Source organism: Anguilla anguilla, chromosome 18 (assembly GCF_013347855.1).
Source record: "Anguilla anguilla isolate fAngAng1 chromosome 18, fAngAng1.pri, whole genome shotgun sequence".
NCBI classification, from domain to species: domain Eukaryota; kingdom Metazoa; phylum Chordata; class Actinopteri; order Anguilliformes; family Anguillidae; genus Anguilla; species Anguilla anguilla.
Window position 1 is genome coordinate 510345 of NC_049218.1, and position 21458 is coordinate 531802.

At 38.5% G+C, this 21458-nt stretch overlaps 1 protein-coding gene across 32 annotated transcripts in view; it reads right to left on the minus strand.

Annotated features, from left to right (window-relative positions):
* Positions 1-12210: 12210 nt before the first annotated feature.
* Positions 12211-21458, minus strand: part of kcnma1a (potassium large conductance calcium-activated channel, subfamily M, alpha member 1a) — a 168189-nt gene continuing 158941 nt past the window's right edge. For 12 of the 32 annotated variants that reach the window (XM_035400107.1, XM_035400104.1, XM_035400103.1 and 9 more), the window contains 3 exons: positions 19885-19913; positions 17508-17558; positions 12211-17159 (listed from right to left, as the gene is read on the minus strand). In XM_035400107.1, the coding sequence (XP_035255998.1) occupies positions 17008-17159; positions 17508-17558; positions 19885-19913 (232 nt within the window). In that variant the 3' untranslated portion in view covers positions 12211-17007. Of the gene's footprint in view, positions 17160-17507; positions 17559-19884; positions 19914-21458 lie in introns of those variants that run through there. The other 20 variants (XM_035400109.1, XM_035400129.1, XM_035400118.1 and 17 more) reach the window with 4 other exon arrangements.

Consider the following 21458-nt stretch of genomic DNA (forward strand, 5'->3'; position numbering starts at 1 on the left):
TCATTTATTTCACCACAGGTGTATTATAAATATTATTCCCAATCCATCAGTACCAAAAAATAGGCATTTTGGAATAAGTGCCACTTTTGACCTCATTTGGACATAAGCCTATAGGCCTATAGGCTTATGTATTTTGCAAACTTCCATGAAAAACTTTATTGATCATAAAATTCTTAAAAAGCTTTATTATTCATTTATTTCACCACAGCTGCATTATAAACATGATTTCGCATACATTTATACCAAAAAAAAGGCATTTTGAATTTTTACATAAAAACACTTTATAAAAATTATAAAAGTCTTAAAACACATAATAATTCATTTATTTCACCACAGGTGTATTATAAATATTATTCCCAATCCATCAGTACCAAAAAATAGGCATTTTGGAATAAGTGCCACTTTTGACCTCATTTGGACATAAGCCTATAGGCTTATGTATTTTGCAAATTTCCATGAAACACTTTATTGATCATAAAATTCTTAAAAAGCTTTATTATTCATTTATTTCACCACAGCTGCATTATAAACCTGATTTCGCATACATTTATACCAAAAAAAAGGCATTTTGAATTTTTACATAAAAATACTTTATTAAATTATAAAAGTCTTAAAACACATAATAATTCATTTATTTCACCACAGGTGTATTATAAATATTATTCCCAATCCATCAGTACCAAAAAATAGGCATTTTGGAATAAGTGCCACTTTTGACCTCATTTGGACATAAGCCTATAGGCTTATGTATTTTGCAAATTTCCATGAAACACTTTATTGATCATAAAATTCTTAAAAAGCTTTATTATTCATTTATTTCACCACAGCTGCATTATAAACATGATTTCGCATACATTTATACAAAAAAAGGCATTTTGAATTTTTACATAAAAACACTTTATTAAATTATAAAAGTCTTAAAACACATAATAATTCATTTATTTCACCACAGGTGTATTATAAATATTATTCCCAATCCATCAGTACCAAAAAATAGGCATTTTGGAATAAGTGCCACTTTTGACCTCATTTGGACATAAGCCTATAGGCTTATGTATTTTGAAAATTTCCATGAAACACTTTATTCATAAAATTCTTAAAAAGCTTTATTATTCATTTATTTCACCACAGCTGCATTATAAACATGATTTCGCATACATTTATACAAAAAAAGGCATTTTGAATTTTTACATAAAAACACTTCATAAAAATTTTTAAAGTCTAAAAACACATAATAATTCATTTATTTCACCACAGGTGTATTATAAATATTATTCCCAATCCATCAGTACCAAAAAATAGGCATTTTGGAATAAGTGCCACTTTTGACCTCATTTGGACATAAGCCTATATATAGGCTTATGTATTTTGCAAATTTCAATGAAACACTTTATTGATCATTAAATTCTTAAAAAGCTTTATTATTCATTTATTTCACCACAGCTGCATTATAAACCTGATTTCGCATACATTTATACCAAAAAAAAAGGCATTTTGAATTTTTACATAAAAATACTTTATTAAATTATAAAAGTCTTAAAACACATAATAATTCATTTATTTCACCACAGGTGTATTATAAATATTATTCCCAATCCATCAGTACCAAAAAATAGGCATTTTGGAATAAGTACCACTTTTGACCTCATTTGGACATAAGCCTATAGGCTTATGTATTTTGCAAATTTCAATGAAACACTTTATTGATCATAAAATTCTTAAAAAGCTTTATTATTCATTTATTTCACCACAGCTGCAATATAAACATGATTTCGCATACATTTATACCAAAAAAAGGCATTTTGAATTTTTACATAAAAACACTTCATAAAAATTTTAAAAGTCTAAAAACACATAATAATTCATTTATTTCACCACAGGTGTATTATAAATATTATTCCCAATCCATCAGTACCAAAAAATAGGCATTTTGGAATAAGTGCCACTTTTGACCTCATTTGGACATTATAGGCTTATGTATTTTGCAAATTTCCATGAAACACTTTATTGATCAAAAATTTTTTAAAAAGCTTTATTATTCATTTATTTCACCACAGCTGCATTATAAACATGATTTCGCATACATTTATACCAAAAAAAGGCATTTTGAATTTTTACATAAAAACACTTTATAAAAATTATAAAAGTCTTAAAACACATAATAATTCATTTATTTCACCACAGGTGTATTATAAATATTATTCCCAATCCATCAGTACCAAAAAATAGGCATTTTGGAATAAGTGCCACTTTTGACCTCATTTGGACATAAGCCTATAGGCTTATGTATTTTGCAAATTTCCATGAAACACTTTATTGATCATAAAATTCTTTAAAAGCTTTATTATTCATTTATTTCACCACAGCTGCATTATAAACATGATTTCGCATACATTTATACCAAAAAAAAGGCATTTTGAATTTTTACATAAAAACACTTTATAAAAATTACAAAAGTCTTAAAACACATAATAATTCATTTATTTCACCACAGGTGTATTATAAATATTATTCCCAATCCATCAGTACCAAAAAATAGGCATTTTGGAATAAGTGCCACTTTTGACCTCATTTGGACATAAGCCTATAGGCTTATGTATTTTGCAAATTTCCATGAAACACTTTATTGATCATAAAATTCTTAAAAAGCTTTATTATTCATTTATTTCACCACAGCTGCATTATAAACCTGATTTCGCATACATTTATACCAAAAAAAAGGCATTTTGAATTTTTACATAAAAATACTTTATTAAATTATAAAAGTCTTAAAACACATAATAATTCATTTATTTCACCACAGGTGTATTATAAATATTATTCCCAATCCATCAGTACCAAAAAATAGGCATTTTGGAATAAGTGCCACTTTTGACCTCATTTGGACATAAGCCTATAGGCTTATGTATTTTGCAAATTTCCATGAAACACTTTATTGATCAAAAATTTTTTAAAAAGCTTTATTATTCATTTATTTCACCACAGCTGCATTATAAACATGATTTCGCATACATTTATACCAAAAAAAGGCATTTTGAATTTTTACATAAAAACACTTTATAAAAATTATAAAAGTCTTAAAACACATAATAATTCATTTATTTCACCACAGGTGTATTATAAATATTATTCCCAATCCATCAGTACCAAAAAATAGGCATTTTGGAATAAGTGCCACTTTTGACCTCATTTGGACATAAGCCTATAGGCTTATGTATTTTGCAAATTTCCATGAAACACTTTATTGATCATAAAATTCTTTAAAAGCTTTATTATTCATTTATTTCACCACAGCTGCATTATAAACATGATTTCGCATACATTTATACCAAAAAAAAGGCATTTTGAATTTTTACATAAAAACACTTTATAAAAATTACAAAAGTCTTAAAACACATAATAATTCATTTATTTCACCACAGGTGTATTATAAATATTATTCCCAATCCATCAGTACCAAAAAATAGGCATTTTGGAATAAGTGCCACTTTTGACCTCATTTGGACATAAGCCTATAGGCTTATGTATTTTGCAAATTTCCATGAAACACTTTATTGATCATAAAATTCTTAAAAAGCTTTATTATTCATTTATTTCACCACAGCTGCATTATAAACCTGATTTCGCATACATTTATACCAAAAAAAAGGCATTTTGAATTTTTACATAAAAATACTTTATTAAATTATAAAAGTCTTAAAACACATAATAATTCATTTATTTCACCACAGGTGTATTATGAATATTATTCCCAATCCATCAGTACCAAAAAATAGGCATTTTGGAATAAGTGCCACTTTTGACCTCATTTGGACATAAGCCTATAGGCCTATAGGCTTATGTATTTTGCAAACTTCCATGAAAAACTTTATTGATCATAAAATTCTTAAAAAGCTTTATTATTCATTTATTTCACCACAGCTGCATTATAAACATGATTTCGCATACATTCATACCAAAAAAAAGGCATTTTGAATTTTTACATAAAAACACTTTATAAAAATTATAAAAGTCTTAAAACACATAATAATTCATTTATTTCACCACAGGTGTATTATAAATATTATTCCCAATCCATCAGTACCAAAAAATAGGCATTTTGGAATATGTGCCACTTTTGACCTCATTTGGACATAAGCCTATAGGCTTATGTATTTTGCAAATTTCCATGAAACACTTTATTGATCATAAAATTCTTAAAAAGCTTTATTATTCATTTATTTCACCACAGCTGCATTATAAACATGATTTCCAATCCACCAGTACCAAGAAAAGGGCATTTTTGAATAAGTGCCACTTTTGACGTAATTGGACATAAAACTATATTATGTATTTTTGCCATTTTACACAAAAACACTTTATTGATTACAAAATTCTTGAAAAGCATTATAATAAATTTTTTTCACCACAGCTGCATTATAAACATGATTTCTTATCTATCTGTACCTATAAAGGCATTTAATAAACCCATTAAAGATCCTTTCTTCATGCCACTGAACACAACTGGAAACTTGCCTCAACCCTCTGACTTACCGTTTTCCTTACCCCTAACCCTAACCCTTACCCTAACCCTCTGACTTACCGTTTTCCTTACCCCTAAACCCTAACCCTAACCCTCTGACTTACCGTTTTCCTTACCCCTAACCTAACTGTAACCTTAGGTATTTTGACATTTTTCAAAGCAACACTTTATTCATCAAAACCTTCTTCAAACATATTTTTATCCACTTATTTCAGAATGTTTATAATACAAACATGATTTCATATCCATTTGTATATAAAAATGGCATTATTTTTTGTCATTTTTGGACACAAGGCTATTGCTTATTTGTTTTGCCATTTTCCATAGATACGCATTACGCATTATCTAAAATATGCAAGACTATATTCTTATGTCAAAAAAGTAAGAAAATTCTTTTTTTCTTGTATTTCCAATCAGATGGATCAGATGTCACCTTTAATTACTCTAGGTAATTAAAAAATCTAAAATGATTTTAAAACATTAAGATATATTTTGTCTTCGAATAACAGGAGATTTCTTCTATTATTCTTCTATTATTTCTATTATATTTATCATTATACTTATGGTTTAATACTTCTTCCAGTGAAATAGATTCAAAAATATTTCTCATTAATTTCAATTGTGAAGCCACAATTGCTGGATATTTTTGCTTTTTGAATGCAGCACTATTATAATTTTGTTAGGTTTTTTTTTTGTCTGAAAGAAATCAGATAGATTTACCTGCATTGATTTCATCATGTTTTTTATATACAGATGATTTCTTTTTGTTATGGAAAGCACAAATTTAGGTCCAAAAATCACATTGATTCACCAAATTTGAGCAATCAGTCGAGCCAGACTTCTTGAAATAACCCGGACATGAACAGTTTTAACGTGATGATAAATATGTTCAGGTCTGGGGTTTGCTCTCTCTTGCCTTGCTACTCTGTCTTTCTGACACTTCTCTGAAAAAAGCACAATACAAATAAAATTGAATTCTATAAACATGAGAATACAGTGAGCACACTGTCTTTCCCTCTTGACCAGGATGCTAAGGTGATTGGTCAGGTTGTTTTAAACATCGGAGATTAAGGCCCAGTACATGGGCAGCACATTAAGGACCCTTCCATGCTAAACTGTGTCTGGAACTTGTGTTTTCACACGGAGACTTCAGCGTTCAGAGCAGTTAGGCAGCTAAAAAGGACACAATGGGCACGTTTTGGATTTTTAAAGATGAAGGCTGGGGCACAACAAACACAAAATTGCTAAATCATGTTCTGCTGTTCCAAAGACATTGACATCATTTATCTTATTTTACAGTTTTCTGCTATGAAGGAATTATTTTTGCATTTGCATTTTATGTTTTCACTCAAAAAGATGCACATTTGAGTAATTAATCCCGTGTATTTGTTCCTGTTAGCAGTTTTACTTGTAACACAAATGTCTTGTTTTCTGTTGTGATAGTTATATCACTCAACACTCGGTGAAAGCTTAATTTTGTGACCACACCAGGAGATGTATCAAGAAATATGGCAGAATCACTCTGTCAAAACGAGCAGTTCACTAAAGAAAGCCTCTAAGTTATCAGCATCCCTGTACAAACCCCCCACCAAACAAATAAAACACCACCATGTGAAAGCACCGTGCCTTTAACTCCTTAATCGCCTCAGGTAAAGATTAGCTGCTCTTGCCAATTTAATTCAGCCTCAGATGATGCTGCAAGGTCACTTTCCCCCCTCAGCAGACAGGATTGAGTTGTCATGTAGCCCTAATAGGCAGCAGGGAGAAGCATTAGTCTACCTCAGCTCCCTGACTGATGGACATTTTGGGCCAATCATCGGACGGCGCTGCTGCGCCGCGGCGCTATTGACACTGGTGTCAGCGCGGAGAGCAGACGGCTTAATCAGCCGAGACACTCTCCGCGCTGATCCGACACGCCGCCGTAGCAGCCTTGTTGTTTTTGTGAAGGGCCGCTGTTTATCCGCGGAGGCGCTGATGCTCTCGGTGTGCCGCGCTGTCATGGAAACCATTATCAGCGGAGACGCGGGGCTCGCGCTGCCCCCTCAGAGTGATGCGCGCCTGACACCGGCCGGGGAGCTGCCGGGAAACCAAGGCCATAACCGTGACAACAGCCAGCCTTTTATGATCTACATCCGCGGCCGGACGAGCCGGGCATGCAGAGCTGCTGAGGGAAGGAGGAGGGAATGCAAAACACTGCGTGCCCACGAAGCAGCTCACCTGCATTTAATACATGCACCCTCTTCTGTGTTTGATAAGTAAGAGCAGCATAGTCGGTCAAAATCCATTAAACATGATAGTATGCCACACACGCACATAAAACAGATTTCCTTTTTTCTTTCTTTTAAGGAGGTAAATTAATAAATATCTGGCAGTTTCCTTCATCTAATATCCAATCTGATAAATGTGCTGCTTCAGTAACACTGATTCTTATAATTCAGTATTTTAATTGTTCAGAGCATAAAATATATCTCACCAATGATTCATTTCGAAAGCGGCAGCAGATTTTTCAGTCCAGTGATTTAAAGTAAGAGGCCCAAAATTACTGTGCCAATGTCCTCTTATAGACCTGAGGAACACCTGGCACACTGCACAACACCACATCTTCGTCTGCAAACCGACTCCTTCTGATGCTGTTCTTTGTTCTTAAAGGGCTCAAAGCGGATGCCAGCGACATCATTCCCACCTGCCGCTTCTGATTCTAATAACACCTTGCTTATGTCCTGTCAGACTGTAACCCAGAAAGAGCATGTGCTTAACGTCCTCCTTAGTGCAGGCATGTGTTTCTACACAACGGCCTTACGCGTTTATTTTCCCTGAGCTAGGATAGTAGGTGGTGTCGGCGGTGGGGGGTAAACTCTGCAGACCTGTCCTCCGCCCCCCCTCGCCCCTCGCCCCTCACACCCCGCCCCCCCCCTCCAGGACGCCGGGCGGTAAATATCAGCGCTTCCCCGGCAGCCTGGAGCCGTGACCTGGTTTGTAAAAGCGGTAATAAGCCGAGTGATGGACCGGCGCATCCCAAGGTGAGAACACAGAGCCCGTTTCCGTCCACGCTCATCCAGGGGAGGGGCGGAACACAGAGCCCGTTTTCATCCACGCTCATCCAGGGGAGGGGCGGAACACAGAGCCCGTTTTCATCCACGCTCATCCAGGGGAGGGGCGGAACACAGAGCCCGTTTCCATCCACGCTCATCCAGGGGAGGGGCGGAACACAGAGCCCGTTTCCATCCACGCTCATCCAGGGGAGGGGCGGAACACAGAGCCCGTTTCCATCCACGCTCATCCAGGGGAGGGGCGGAACACAGAGCCCGTTTCCATCCACGCTCATCCAGGGGAGGGACGGAACACAGAGCCCGTTTCCATCCACGCTCATCCAGGGGAGGGGCGGAACACAGAGCCTGTTTCCATCCACGCTCATCCAGGGGAGGGGCGGAACACAGAGCCCGTTTCCATCCACGCTCATCCAGGGGAGGGGCGGAACACAGAGCCTGTTTCCGTCCACGCTCATCCAGGGGAGGGGCGGAACGGTCCCCTTGGCCACTGATTTGTGGGGCTTTGTTCTCCCCTGAGACTGAGAGGACAGCAGGCTGGAAGGCCTCTGCTGCTGCGTGGGATGTGTGATACAGAAAGGCCCTCAGACACAGAGCAGACTGGGCCTTTAACGACTACAGCGAATGCTCTCACTGACTGAGAATCCAATGATGCTCACAGGACTGTTCATTAATATTAACGCTGATTCTGCATGACTCTGAAGCTGTACGTCTCCCTATTATCCACAGATATGCTCACGATTAAGAGTCATTTTAATCCCCGTTATTTCACAAGTGCTTTCCTGACCTGACATATTCTCAGAGACCAGGGGAGTTATTTTTCAATAGAAAATCCTCCACCTCAGTGTTAATTATTCCTGAAGTTGCGTTTTACAACACCTTCTGGACTTGTGACTTAATCCGGTGCAATGATTCTCTTGAAGGTATACATGTCCCCCTTGATAATTCAAAAATTTAGAACAGTGACTGGAGTGAGTTTCCAAGAGATTGGCATAATTGAATCAAAACAATGGCACCTCTTTGTGTAAAATACAAACACTTTTCAATGCCGCCTTTGGGTCATAGCTTTTGGTTTGTCTAAAATCAATCAAAAAATTGTACAGTACATTATTCCTTTTTGACTATTTAACAATTTTAGCATACGGTCAGCGAGAGGTGCAGGTCACACCCATCCTTCAGTACTGGAGTATCAAAGCAAAATAACAACTGTGAAATAATTTGGGAGAACTAGCAGAAGGGTTTGATTTGTATTGAGAGACCCAGAAAGTATAGGCTTTGCATGGTTTGTTTTGGTAAACACGCTGCCAACTCAAATGGCTGATCAATCAGTTTCAGCCGAATCGATCTGAATCTGGTCTGCCTGCGCAAACACACACCAGCCCACCAGGACCCACTTTGGAGTAAATCAGCCATTTTGAAAACATCTCACAAAGAGGGCTGCTTCAGACTAAGAAGCCGTTAATTTGAGCTGTCTATGTGCCGCCATCATCAGCCTGCAAATCAGCGGTGCCGCCAACATCTGTTCACTTCCTCCGTCCCGTCCTCACCCCATGTGATCGGGATTGCCATAGTTACGAGGAGAATCACGCAGCCCTCCAGATGACGGGCTGGGCAAGTTTCACAGGCCAGGGTTTATAAATTAAAGATGTAAAACTTACAAATTAGTTTTACTTTTTTCACTGGAAACACTTTTTTTTTTTTACATTAAATTTTTTTTTCGACCTTGTCACAAGTGACCTATTCCTCACACTAAATTTATTTTTTCAAATTATTTATTAGGAAAGCCTAGGGGTCAAGAATGTGTTCCGATGAACAAGCGGATGTGACAATCAGTCCATTTTGTGAATAATTCATTTAAAATGATACTACCCTCATTCTATATGGTGCTTCCAGGTGTATATATATAAGGTAGGTGTGACATTTGTACACAAATTTACGGAATTAATTTGTTCACACGCATATTTATTACAAAAACCAAACAAATAGACTGATTAGCTAGCTTTCAAGCTATCAAGATCACTGCATTTTCTACGGCCTGTTTGCTGCTTGCATATTTTGGTAAATATTCAAATGATAACATTGTTTGGCTTCTGTGATGGACAACAACCAGACCCCACTGACTTGCATTACAATGTGTGCATATTCTTACTTCCTCCACCATCACTGAATAAACATACAAGCAAAAGCTCTGACTGATCAATCACCTGCACAGTATTATTACACAAGTTTTAGGCAATTACAATTGCTTTAATTATCTCTGACAATTATGACAATTATTTGACACCTGTTCATAAAAAAATGAATAACATTCACAGTGAAACTCCCAAGATGTTGACTGTTTGCTGAACCACTTACCCGCGAGCTGCCCAACCCTGTTCCTGGAGATCTACTGTCCTGCAGGTTTTCACTCCAACCCGGACAAAGCACACCTCATTCAACAGCCAGAGATCTTGTTGGGCTGCTAATTAGTAGAATCAGGTGCCAAATTAGGGTTGAAATGAAAATCTACAGGACGGTAGATCACCAGGAGCAGGTTTGGGCAGCCCTGTTTTACATAAGTACAGGACGGGATTGGTTATGCTGGTGCAATTTAGGGAGTGGCTGTGCTGGTGCAGCTCAGGGATTGGCTGTGCTGGTGCAATTTAGGGAGTGGCTGTGCTGGTGCAGCTCAGGGATTGGCTGTGCTGGTGCAGCTCAGGGATTGGCTGTGCTGGTGCAGCTCAGGGATTAGCTGTGCTGGTACAGCTCAGGGATTGGTTGTGCTATTGCAGCTCAGTGATTGGCTGGAGGACAAGGATTAAGGGGCACAGCTCACATTAATCAGGGAACACAACGAAAGCCTTTTAGAAATGATCCGCTGGTCTGAGAGCAAAGAAATCAGAATACATGAAAAAAATTACTACCAAACACGGGCTCAGCAAGCACACAATGCAGTGAAAGCATTAAAAGGCCAATGCTTCAAAACTTTCAGGGCTAGTTGCTGAGAAACATACAGGACCACATATTATGACCCTGATACACCCCAAAAGAAAATGTGTTTCTTTCAACCAGCCTACAAATTACTTTGGGCAGTTGTGGTTTCTGACCAAAAGAAAATCTGTGCACTTGACAAAACTCACAGTACACTCGACTCCAGAATTTAACAAATCTGTTCTTTCATACTCATCAATTACAAATTATCTGGACAAGGAACAATCATACTGAGCAGAACGTAAAACTACACTTATCCATCAACTCCATTTATGCAGAAAAATGTGTTGATTCATGGACAAGTTTATAACAAGCACCGCCAATCAATTAGAGGATACTGTTAAAAAACTGACCATGATTAAATTCGGTCACAATTACATTCTCTCTTTCAGATGAGTTTCTAGGACACATGTAGAAATAAATAAGAGAATGTTTCTCCATTTAGACCCCAAGGCTAGACTTCCAAGTAGGTTTGCTCTGACTGACACCACAAGCTCAGATAATGAGAAATAACAGGCTACAGGACTGGCCTAATGTGTCCGTGATGATGAAGGTGCAGTGATCTGTGGATTGATTGCCTACCTCAGACAGGCCTCGTATTGATCCTGCTGTAGCTTCAGGTTGTTACTCCTTTGTGTTAATCTTGCAGACACAGCCAGCTGAGGACGTAATAAAGAACAAAGAGCAGCCCCAGATAGCAGGTGCGTTTCCACGGCGATAAAAGGGCATGTGTTTTGCAGCAGCACTGCAGGCTGGGTAAGCAGGGTTCACAGTTTGAGGGTTGCTCAGAAAGCACAAGAGAGGAATGATGTCATCGCAAAAGGTGAGCGAGACATCCCGCGATGGAATTTCAGCTGAGACCACCTGACTGCAGGTACCCTCAGAGCCAGAAAATTAGATGTTTTTTTTTTTTTTTTTCTTTCTTTTTTAATCCAGATGTTTCAGGTCAAGATTCCAACTCAGACATAATTAAATTAAAAATGGCATCCGCTGGTCCAGGTGCCAATAATCCTTTTGTGCAAAGTCAGCACGCAGGACAGTGGTGTGGACATAGCTAATCTAACAGGGCCAATTTAAAAATTGCATAATTAGTCATAGTGTGGCCTTGGCAGATAGGGGTTCAGTGGGAAGGCCTCTCATCACGTTTACCAGTGACGGTTCTCCACACCTGCACAGCCCAGCTAGCGGATTTAGCGCTAATGCCCGCTCTTTATACACCTGTGATGTTTCAGCAATCGCACAGAGGCATCAGACTGTGCGATGTGCGAGGTTATGTGCGTTTACCAGAGTGGCATAAATCCACTCCCGTTCAGCTGTATCAGGGATACAGGTGGTGCATCCATTGCCTAATCGCACAAACTAAAATCAAATATGCGACTCACCATCAGATGCTGCTACAAACTGTAAAGGACACTTACAAACTTTTAAGATGAAAAAACAAAGCCTTTTTGTGACATTACACATAATTTAGAGCACCCACCAGGCATTGTCATACAGTTCCAAAACGTTTCTAGTACACAGGCTCTACCTTTGCTGCCGGTGCAAGACAGGTACTGGTAAGATAGGGCTGCTGTGTGGGTCATACAACTAAGGCGCTGTTCTCATTCTAATGACTGGATGAGTCCCGGTCTTCAACAGTATCTACAGGCATGTTACAGAGGACAAGGCACATTATAGACCACAAATACATCCATTTTAATTTGAGAAAATACAAAATGAAACCATGTACAATTTATGTACAAACTTCTTTTTTCTTTTTTTTACAAGACAGCATATTTATCAGCAGATATTATTTATGACAGAGTCAGGTAGATCAACTCAGCACCATCAGTTTCTCCACAATTCCTTTAGCTGAAGCAAATCCATGGATTCCATTTCTATACCACCTTTCTTTCCTGTTAAATGAGCGTATGTCACAGAGTCACACACACTTTGTATGAATGTCCTGAATGTATCCTGGATGAAAGGCAGCCATTACACTACCCAAAAGAATGCTAGTTTTACCATAAAAAACAGCCAAATGTAATTCTTTACACTTACTTAAGACTTACATCCCCCCCACCCCTTATCCAAAATTATGTTTTACACCTGTCTATTATAATTTCCAGAAATTATCAATAAAGATGTCACATCCCTTACAGCAAGAAAATAAATCTGCGAGGTGCAGCACAATGCCACGGGCCAGGTGACCTCACACGGTTGATGGGAACCTGACCGCACACACCAGACAGGTGCGCGTTAAACCACCTGCTAAAGAGGAGCCTGATGGCCAGCTGTGAGCTCACACCGCACTGTCCTGCTCTCATCGCTGTGAGCTCACACCGCACTGTCCTGCTCTCATCGCTGAGCTCACACCGCACTGTCCTGCTCTCATCGCTGTGCTCCAGCTGTGAGCTCACACCGCACTCTCCTGCTCTCATCGCTGTGCTCCAGCTGTGAGCTCACACCGCACTCTCCTGCTCTCATCGCTGTGCTCCAGCTGTGAGCTCACACCGCACTGTCCTGCTCTCATCGCTGTGAGCTCACACCGCACTGTCCTGCTCTCATCGCTGTGCTCCAGCTGTAAGCTCACACCGCACTGTCCTGCTCTCATCGCTGTGCTCCAGCTGTAAGCTCACACCGCACTGTCCTGCTCTCATCGCTGTGCTCCAGCTGTAAGCTCACACCGCACTGTCCTGCTCTCATCGCTGTGAGCTCACACCGCACTGTCCTGCTCTCATCGCTGTGCTCCAGCTGTAAGCTCACACCGCACTGTCCTGCTCTCATCGCTGTGCTCCAGCTGTAAGCTCACACCGCACTGTCCTGCTCTCATCGCTGTGCTCCAGCTGTGAGCTCACACCGCACTGTCCTGCTCTCATCGCTGTGCTCCAGCTGTGAAATGTCTCACATTAATGAGAAACAGCTATTATATATATATATATGTATATACATATATAAGATTAATATTTATATATGTACATACAGTGTAACACACACCTTGTTTGGTTTTGAAGACGGGTATGGAAAGGTGTATTTGCACGCGTGCCCCTAACCTCTCTCCATGCCACTTTTCGCAACAGCAGGTCTTATGGGATCCTCCTTTGGCTGGCACACACTGCCTGACACTGGCACACTGGCACACACTGCCTGACACTGGCACACTGGCACACACTGCCTGACACTGGTGCACTGGCACACACTGCCTGACACTGGTGCACTGGCGTAGAGGCGTCTGAGGCTTGGATGTTCTCTACGCCAGTACCACAGCACGCTGCCACACACCTCTGCCCAGAGCTGGGGGGGGGGGGGGTGGGGTAATAAGCTCAGTCTCGCACTGTTTACCATCACAGAAATGCTATTGGCCTCAGAAATGAAACAAATGAATAAAATAAAAAAATCTAACTGATATGTGCTGCTAGATAGTGTCTAGGCACTCTTTATTACTGCATGTTCGCATGGTTTTTAACTGACTGATATTGCAGAACTTTCAAAATGTAAAGAGTGTTGTAGCAGCAAACGAACCGAGAGTATTGCTAATCAAAGTAAAACAGCTGACAATATGGAATGTAACCCCTTAAATATAAATTTCACAAGAAAAACATACTAAAGGAGATCTTTAATTCTCTATACCTTAGCTTAAATAGGTGCTCCCCTAAATATTTGTCTCAGTAATAAGCTATTTTATGACATCAAATGACACTTGACATCAATAAACTTTACTTACTTGAACAGGTTTTTTTCATTTCAACAAAAATCTTGAATTTTGTTACAGGACAGGATTTGAAGTAATAGGAAGCAGAGTGAATATTTCTATATGAAAAAATCATCTTTCTCTTTTCTGAAGTGAAATGAATATATACCATTATCATCTTTTCTGGCTAATAGGAATTTTATCAACAATCCAATTATATGTACATTATACTCACATTTTTCTTTAGTCTACTTGCTACAAAGTGTAACAACAATGCAGTCACAATTCAAAACTTCACTCCAGAACAAGGCTTATGTGGACACGATAAGCTCAACATCATACCGCACCACAGCCAGGGGACAGACAGACAGAAGCTGGAACAGTTTTGCTTAAAATGTTCTCTGGGAACGGCAGAATTTACAGGGCGGGTTCTCTTCCCCCCAGTGATTAAAAAATTATTTTTCCATTTCTTACGGCTACTGCCTCCACTGCCCGTAGGCAGGGATGCTCTGATGGTTATCTTGTGGTATTTATTTTTTTTCCCAACACAAGTCAGAGAGAATTTTATTTGTCAAGACAAATGAAAATATCTGACTGTTCTTCTCCGTTAATGAGACCTAATTTAGGTCAAATAGTAATAATGAAAATAATTAAGTTCCACCCATTTCACAACAGAGCTGGCTGCAGGCCTTAATAAATGAGCTGGCTTCATGCACATCAAGTCACTGTTAGTTAGATACACTCTTCTAAACTTCAGATTACGCACAGTTGGATTGGTAACTTAATTTTTGTGTCATTCACATTTTTCTTCCCTTCAGAATGCGAGATGCAAATGGGAGACTCGATTAACACTGCGGCAGAGACACCACCCAGGTTTTTAACACTCAAAGGAAACCAAATCAGCGTTCTTATTTGTGAAGTACTTGTAGTTGCTTAGAAGGGTTTGTGGAAAAACTGTAAAACATTGCTTTTAAAAAAAATAAAAAATAAGGATGATCATGATTTTACATAACTCACAGAAAGCAGAATAAAAATGTCATCAACATTAAGATGTTTGGTTTGTCAAGTAATGAAGTTCGTATTTTCAGCATGGATGTGATGTAGTTTAATTCTGTGTCAATGTGAAGTGCCAAAGATGTATAAAAATTAACATGAAATGGAATTACTGTGAGGCTTAAATTTAAATTAACCTGAAAATCTTAGCAAATAATTCTGAATTTAAGAATAGCATCTGAATGGTTCTGCCAACAAATCACAACGTCAAACCTGTAAGAGGATGGGTGTGGTTTCATGATGAACGCACATGGGGACCGGGGAAATCGGAATGCCTGTGATTTATGTCTCTACCAGAATAACTGAAAGATTGCATTCTCTAGTGCCATCCGTATTCCCCTCCCACCCCCAACAGTGCAAGTGCAACTATGATTGAGCTTCTGTAGTTCAAATGTCGGGTAAATTTGTTTGAATGATGTGGTGTGGAGATTGGTCATGGAGAACATCCAAGCACTTCTAACCGCCTCCATGCCAACTCTGTGCCAGGCAGTGGCCACAGCCAAAGGAGGACCCGTTAAATGCCTGCTGTACGCAATACGTGGCATTCTCAAATCTGGACCGAGGAAATCTGCAGACATTTTAATAATGTGCTCCAACATGGCATTCTGCAGTTCACATCACTTCCCATGTTACATCACGCAGATCTCATCTTCAGTGCTGTCGCCAAAAACACGTCAACGCGTCCTAATTCACATTTGAGCAGCTCAATCATAGCGCAGAGTCCGGAGGGTGAAAACTCATACGGATTAGCACAGTGTCACTGCCAGGTTCTGCATTCTGAGAAATTGCTCAGAAATCTGGTACAGATATAGAACTGAGAAATATGTGTGGACCTGTAGCACGCGCGTATGTGCAGAGTCAGGGGAAGACCCATATTAAATGGTCCACAGGGGACAAATTCAGGGATACACTGTAGAGATTATATGCGATAGCACATGGTCAGGATATTGTTGGCTAAATCAGCAGGTGCAAACCCAGGCAAACCCAAGGAGTGGGTATCAGTGTATTTCTGCAGCATCTAGGACTGTGGTAGTGTCACACAACTGGAATGCAATCATTCATATTATTCTATAGTTCACTGCAGCATCTGCTAACTCCTGTTCTTGCAAACCTCTGGTTCAGTACCTTCTGTATAAAGCCACAGATATTTCCTCCAATCAAGTGAAAAATATAAAAAAAGGTTGACTCTTTCCATGATTTTTACATTTTGATAAACTGCTTATATTTGATAAACTACTACTTGTTCCTTTCAAAAAATAGTTTCATTTAGTGCAAATCATTAAAAGAAGCAAATGTTTGATATGCATAACAAAATACATGAATGTCTGGCTGATATGAAGTCTGTGGTGTGATTCTTTGGGAAATGTCCTTTTTACACCCACTATAATGGCCCTCATCCTCCCCAAAAGGGAAAATAAGGAGTCCGGTCACAGACACAGCGTACTATTGCAAATAATTACAGGAGATATCTCTTAAAATCATTTCAAAAAGTGCTAAAGGCTGTACAATCCGTAAATGATTGTCATTATATACATGTATCCTGTATACATTTATAAATAAAATATTTTCAAAGAGCATGGAAGTAACATATAGTATACACATAAGAGGGTCCCGTCTATCGTGTAAAACCTTAAGGAGCGGTACGCGTGAGGAGAAAAGAACCAGACAGCATCGTGATCATCTGCACTTCCTTTCTTTCAGGAGAATGTCCATGCTTTTCCCACACGACCCCAGGGGTCAGCTGATCAGCATTCATCTTCAACTTCTCTGATTGGTGGAATCAGGCTGCTTGTGGACTTGTATTGGTTGATTTGATTGGCCATGTGAGTGCTCATGGGCTTGATCTGAATGTTCCTTGGGTAGGCATTTTCCGGTTCATCTGTAAACCATTTCTTTTCTGTCCAACGGTCAGAAACAAGAAAGAGGGAGGGAAAACAGATTCATCAGTTTCAGACTTTAAATATGGCACCTGATTTATGTTTCTATGCCATCTACTCTACTCTATGTTCATTTCCTATAACTAGATGACTATTGAGAACTTAAATGGGATTAACAAACACTGTATTATTTATAATACAGTGCTCTATGCTACAGTGCGTCACACACAAACTAATGAATATATTGGAATTTCTCCTGGAACAGTGAAAACAACTCTAGTTTTGTTCTACTATTATTTTAAAAGTCAATGTACATCTAATGAATCTAAGGGAGTTACTACAGAAAAGGTGAAGCTAAATAGGTATACCCTGTTTAGTGTTTTCCTGTAAAACGCTGATACTTTTATAGTGTCGTTTCCCTGTAGAGAAGAAAAAACACATGCAGTTTAAAGATCCAAGGATTTTTAAAGCCACACTGTACTAAATGAGCTATTTTATCTATATTGGCATTCTAAACAATTTATATCTTTGCCAGAGACCTAATGTTTGGCCTCTTCGGCAAAATGTTTGATTTTGTTCTTTGTATGAAACACTGTTTACTTTTCCAGAATCGTATTATTCTTTTATTGACAGACTTGTTTCTGCTGAATGCTCATCTTTTTACCACAGTAATAATAAGCAAATCCATAAGGAGTAATCGCAAATTATATTTTCAGTTTCAAAGTATATTTCATACCCCATTTGGATGCCTGGTAAGTCTTAAGCTCAGAGGTCAAGCCTTTCTGCAAAGTAGTTTTACATTCCGGTCTTGTTTTGATGTTTCAATTTTCAACATTTTATTACATCTCTTAATTTCTGGCATAGTGTTTATTGACTTTAAGGGAACTGTAATATTTATACTGCCCTTATTTTGTAAGCGCTCTCCTCTGGTGGAACGCAGTGCTGCACAAGCATACCTGCGTCCTGAAGAACGCTGCATGCTGGGAATAATGAGCGGTTGAGGACAGCCATGAAGGATTCAAACATTTCATTCCAAGGCCAGTCTGTCTGATTAAAGTCAGACATTTTTGCGAATGCCTTGCAGCCATGGGGCTTGCTGTCCCAGTGCAGGCTGATGTAACGGCGGTCGTGCCTATGATCCAGTCCTGGGCTATTCTCAGGGGTTTACTGCCCTTACGTAAGGTCAAGAGTCACCACCACATAAGGTCAGAGGTCACCGCCACATAAGGTCAGGGGTCACAGCAGATCTGACATGGACAGGTTTCTGAACCAGGATTCAGACACTAGTGCTCGCCTTCAATACGGAGTCATAATCTAACAGCGGGTATCAGCGGGTATACTGTATTTATACGTGTGTGTTTATCCTTGGAGTCATAATCTAACAGTACCAGATTATCAGCAGGTATGCTGTATTTATACGTGTGTGTTTATCCTTGGAGTCATAATCTAACAGTACCAGATTATCAGCAGGTATGCTGTATTTATACGTGTGTGTTTATCCTTGGAGTCATAATCTAACAGTACCAGATTATCAGCAGGTATGCTGTATTTATATGTGTGTGTTTATCCTTGGAGTCATAATCTAACAGTACCAGATTATCAGCAGGTATGCTGTATTTATACGTGTGTGTTTATCCTTGGAGTCATAATCTAACAGTATCAGATTATCAGCAGGTATGCTGTATTTATACGTGCGTGTTTATCCTTTTCGGAAGGGGACAGATTAGTGTTGATCTCACAAGCGCTTTGCTTTACAGAGGACAAGTGAACCACACATTTAATAAATTAACTATAATAGTCATTATCCCACATAGATATACACCCGCACACACATATATACATACACGTGTGTGTGTGTGTGTGTATATAGCTATGTAGCCATGGACTGGGTCTCCAGGTCTAAAATTGTCAATATGGTTTATCATCCAGCCCTAATGTAGGGTAATAAAGCCCTAATGAAGGGTAATAAAGCCCTAATAAAGCCCTAATGTAGGGTAATAAAGCCCTAATATACCATAATAACACCCTAATGTAGGGTAATAAAGCCGTAATATACAGTAATAACACCCTAATGTACGGTAATAAAGCCCTAATATACAGTAATAACACCATAATGTACAGTAGTAAAGCCCTAATGTAGAGTAATAAAGCTCTAACGTAGAGTAATAAAACTCTAATGTACAGTAGTAAAGCCCTAATGTAGTGTAATAAAGCCCTAATGTAGAATAATAAAGCTCTAATGTAGAGTAATAAAGGCATTTGACAAAGGGTAACTCACAGAGCCACACATACATTGCTTCAATGTCTAACTGCATTTGCTCCACAGAAATAAAAGCAGTCACACAATTCCTCTCACACACAGCTGGAACTTGTGGACTACACAAAGATGAAAAAAGAAAGAAAGATGCTTAATGACAAATTGAAAATGCACAGAATCCTGCCAAAGGAAGATGAACAAAAATAAAAAAAACAAGCTTTAAATTGGTTAAGTCAGATACAAAGGTATAACAGCAAATCAACATGATCAACTGCATGCAATGTCCTGGTGATCTCAGAGGAATTATATTGACAGCGGCAGCCATTTTGCTTTCCTTTCCAGAAAGCAAAGAGGAAATAAGAGGAACTAAGGAATGACTGATAAAACAAACAGAAATGCTTCCTCTCTCATAACAGGTCTCCACAAGGACAGTTATGATAGAAATCCACCACAGCCGCTACGTCATGCATAGTCCTTAACTTCCATACCTTGGCTCACTCTATTCGTCCTTGTTGCACTTCAGAAAGAGAGGCAGTCTAAGTAAGTTTTACAGTATTTACACAAACCACATGTCTCAAACACACTGACATCACCATACACCTCACTGGACTGGATTAGATCACTGCATTACCACTGCGGTGTTATTTATATTTAAGTCATAAGGTACATGCACATACTTTACAAATATACCATCATATCCATTCCATTACATATTTCTTTAAAATATGGGCACATAGCTGTGTCAAGAAGTGCTTCATATTCAGGCTCAGTAGGCGTTTACAAACCGGACTCACATTCTGTTTCTGTTTATAAACACGACGGGACACTTCATGTGCACTTGTGTCCAGGGCAACAGCAGTTAGGACAGTGGCCCCGGAATTTTGAAGACTTATTTCAAGATTATTATTTCCTTACAGGTATCTGCCCTATTGAAAGCTTAGACTCTTAAGTAAACAAACAAAAAAATTAAATGACAGAATAACAGAATTACAGTAGATGGAAATAAAAATCTTTTAAAAATTAACCCTAAATAAAGCCATGGCATCTACACCGCAGTGTCTTTTGTTGTGATTGGCTGCACAGCTGAGTCTCGAATGTACTGACCACAGCTCTGAAATAGGGGGGGAGGTCAAAAATGGGGGCTGTGGCACTGGATTTAAGGGTGCAGAGTGCCAGGATCAGCCACCCCATCACCATGATCAGTAAAAACCAGCCAGTGTTGGCAGCAAGAGCAGCCTGCAGCCTGACATCACGGACAAGTCAATGTCTCCTACAAATACACAAAATGGTGACTGGAATCCAACTTCATTTCATTTTAGGAAATGCATTTTCTATTTGCAGTTCTATAATTTCTAATTTTTAAAAATTTGATTTCTTTTTTTGCAATAAAGGGAAAAAAAGCTTAAATACAAACTGAGAAAGGTAAATTGAAAGATTCACAACACGTTGCATTATAAGCATGGACATGTGACAGGGTCATATATACAATGAGAAATGGGCAAATGCACACAATTATAAAAGATATTATAAGGAATATTTCTCCTGCAATATGTACACAGGAATTATTGCATAACGTCATATCTATTTCTAAACAGATAATTGATTGGTGTATTTTGTTCATGTCAGGAAAATTTATAAACACATGACAGCATAACTGCATGCTAAAGCACAATAAATAAGCCATATAAATGCACACATGTACATACATATGGATGCATATACATGCACTTGTGCATTAATAAAACTGATACATATGAAGTCATTATTTTGACAGTATTGTTCAAATAAAAACCAAGGGGGAACATGTGTGCAGACTTAATCCACAGATAGACAAGCTGCTTAGCTAGACTGAGAGATGTATCTCCAGTAATAAACTTGCGTTTGCATGTTAAAATAATAGATTTCCCTGCCAGATAAAAAGAACACAAATAATTCTGAAAGACAGAACTATGCCAAATAGCACTGCCTGCTTAGATCCACATGAGCTGGCAACACATTGAAACAATAAAAATATATATTTAAACTATGAAATATATAAAATATACAATTTAAATACAGATTT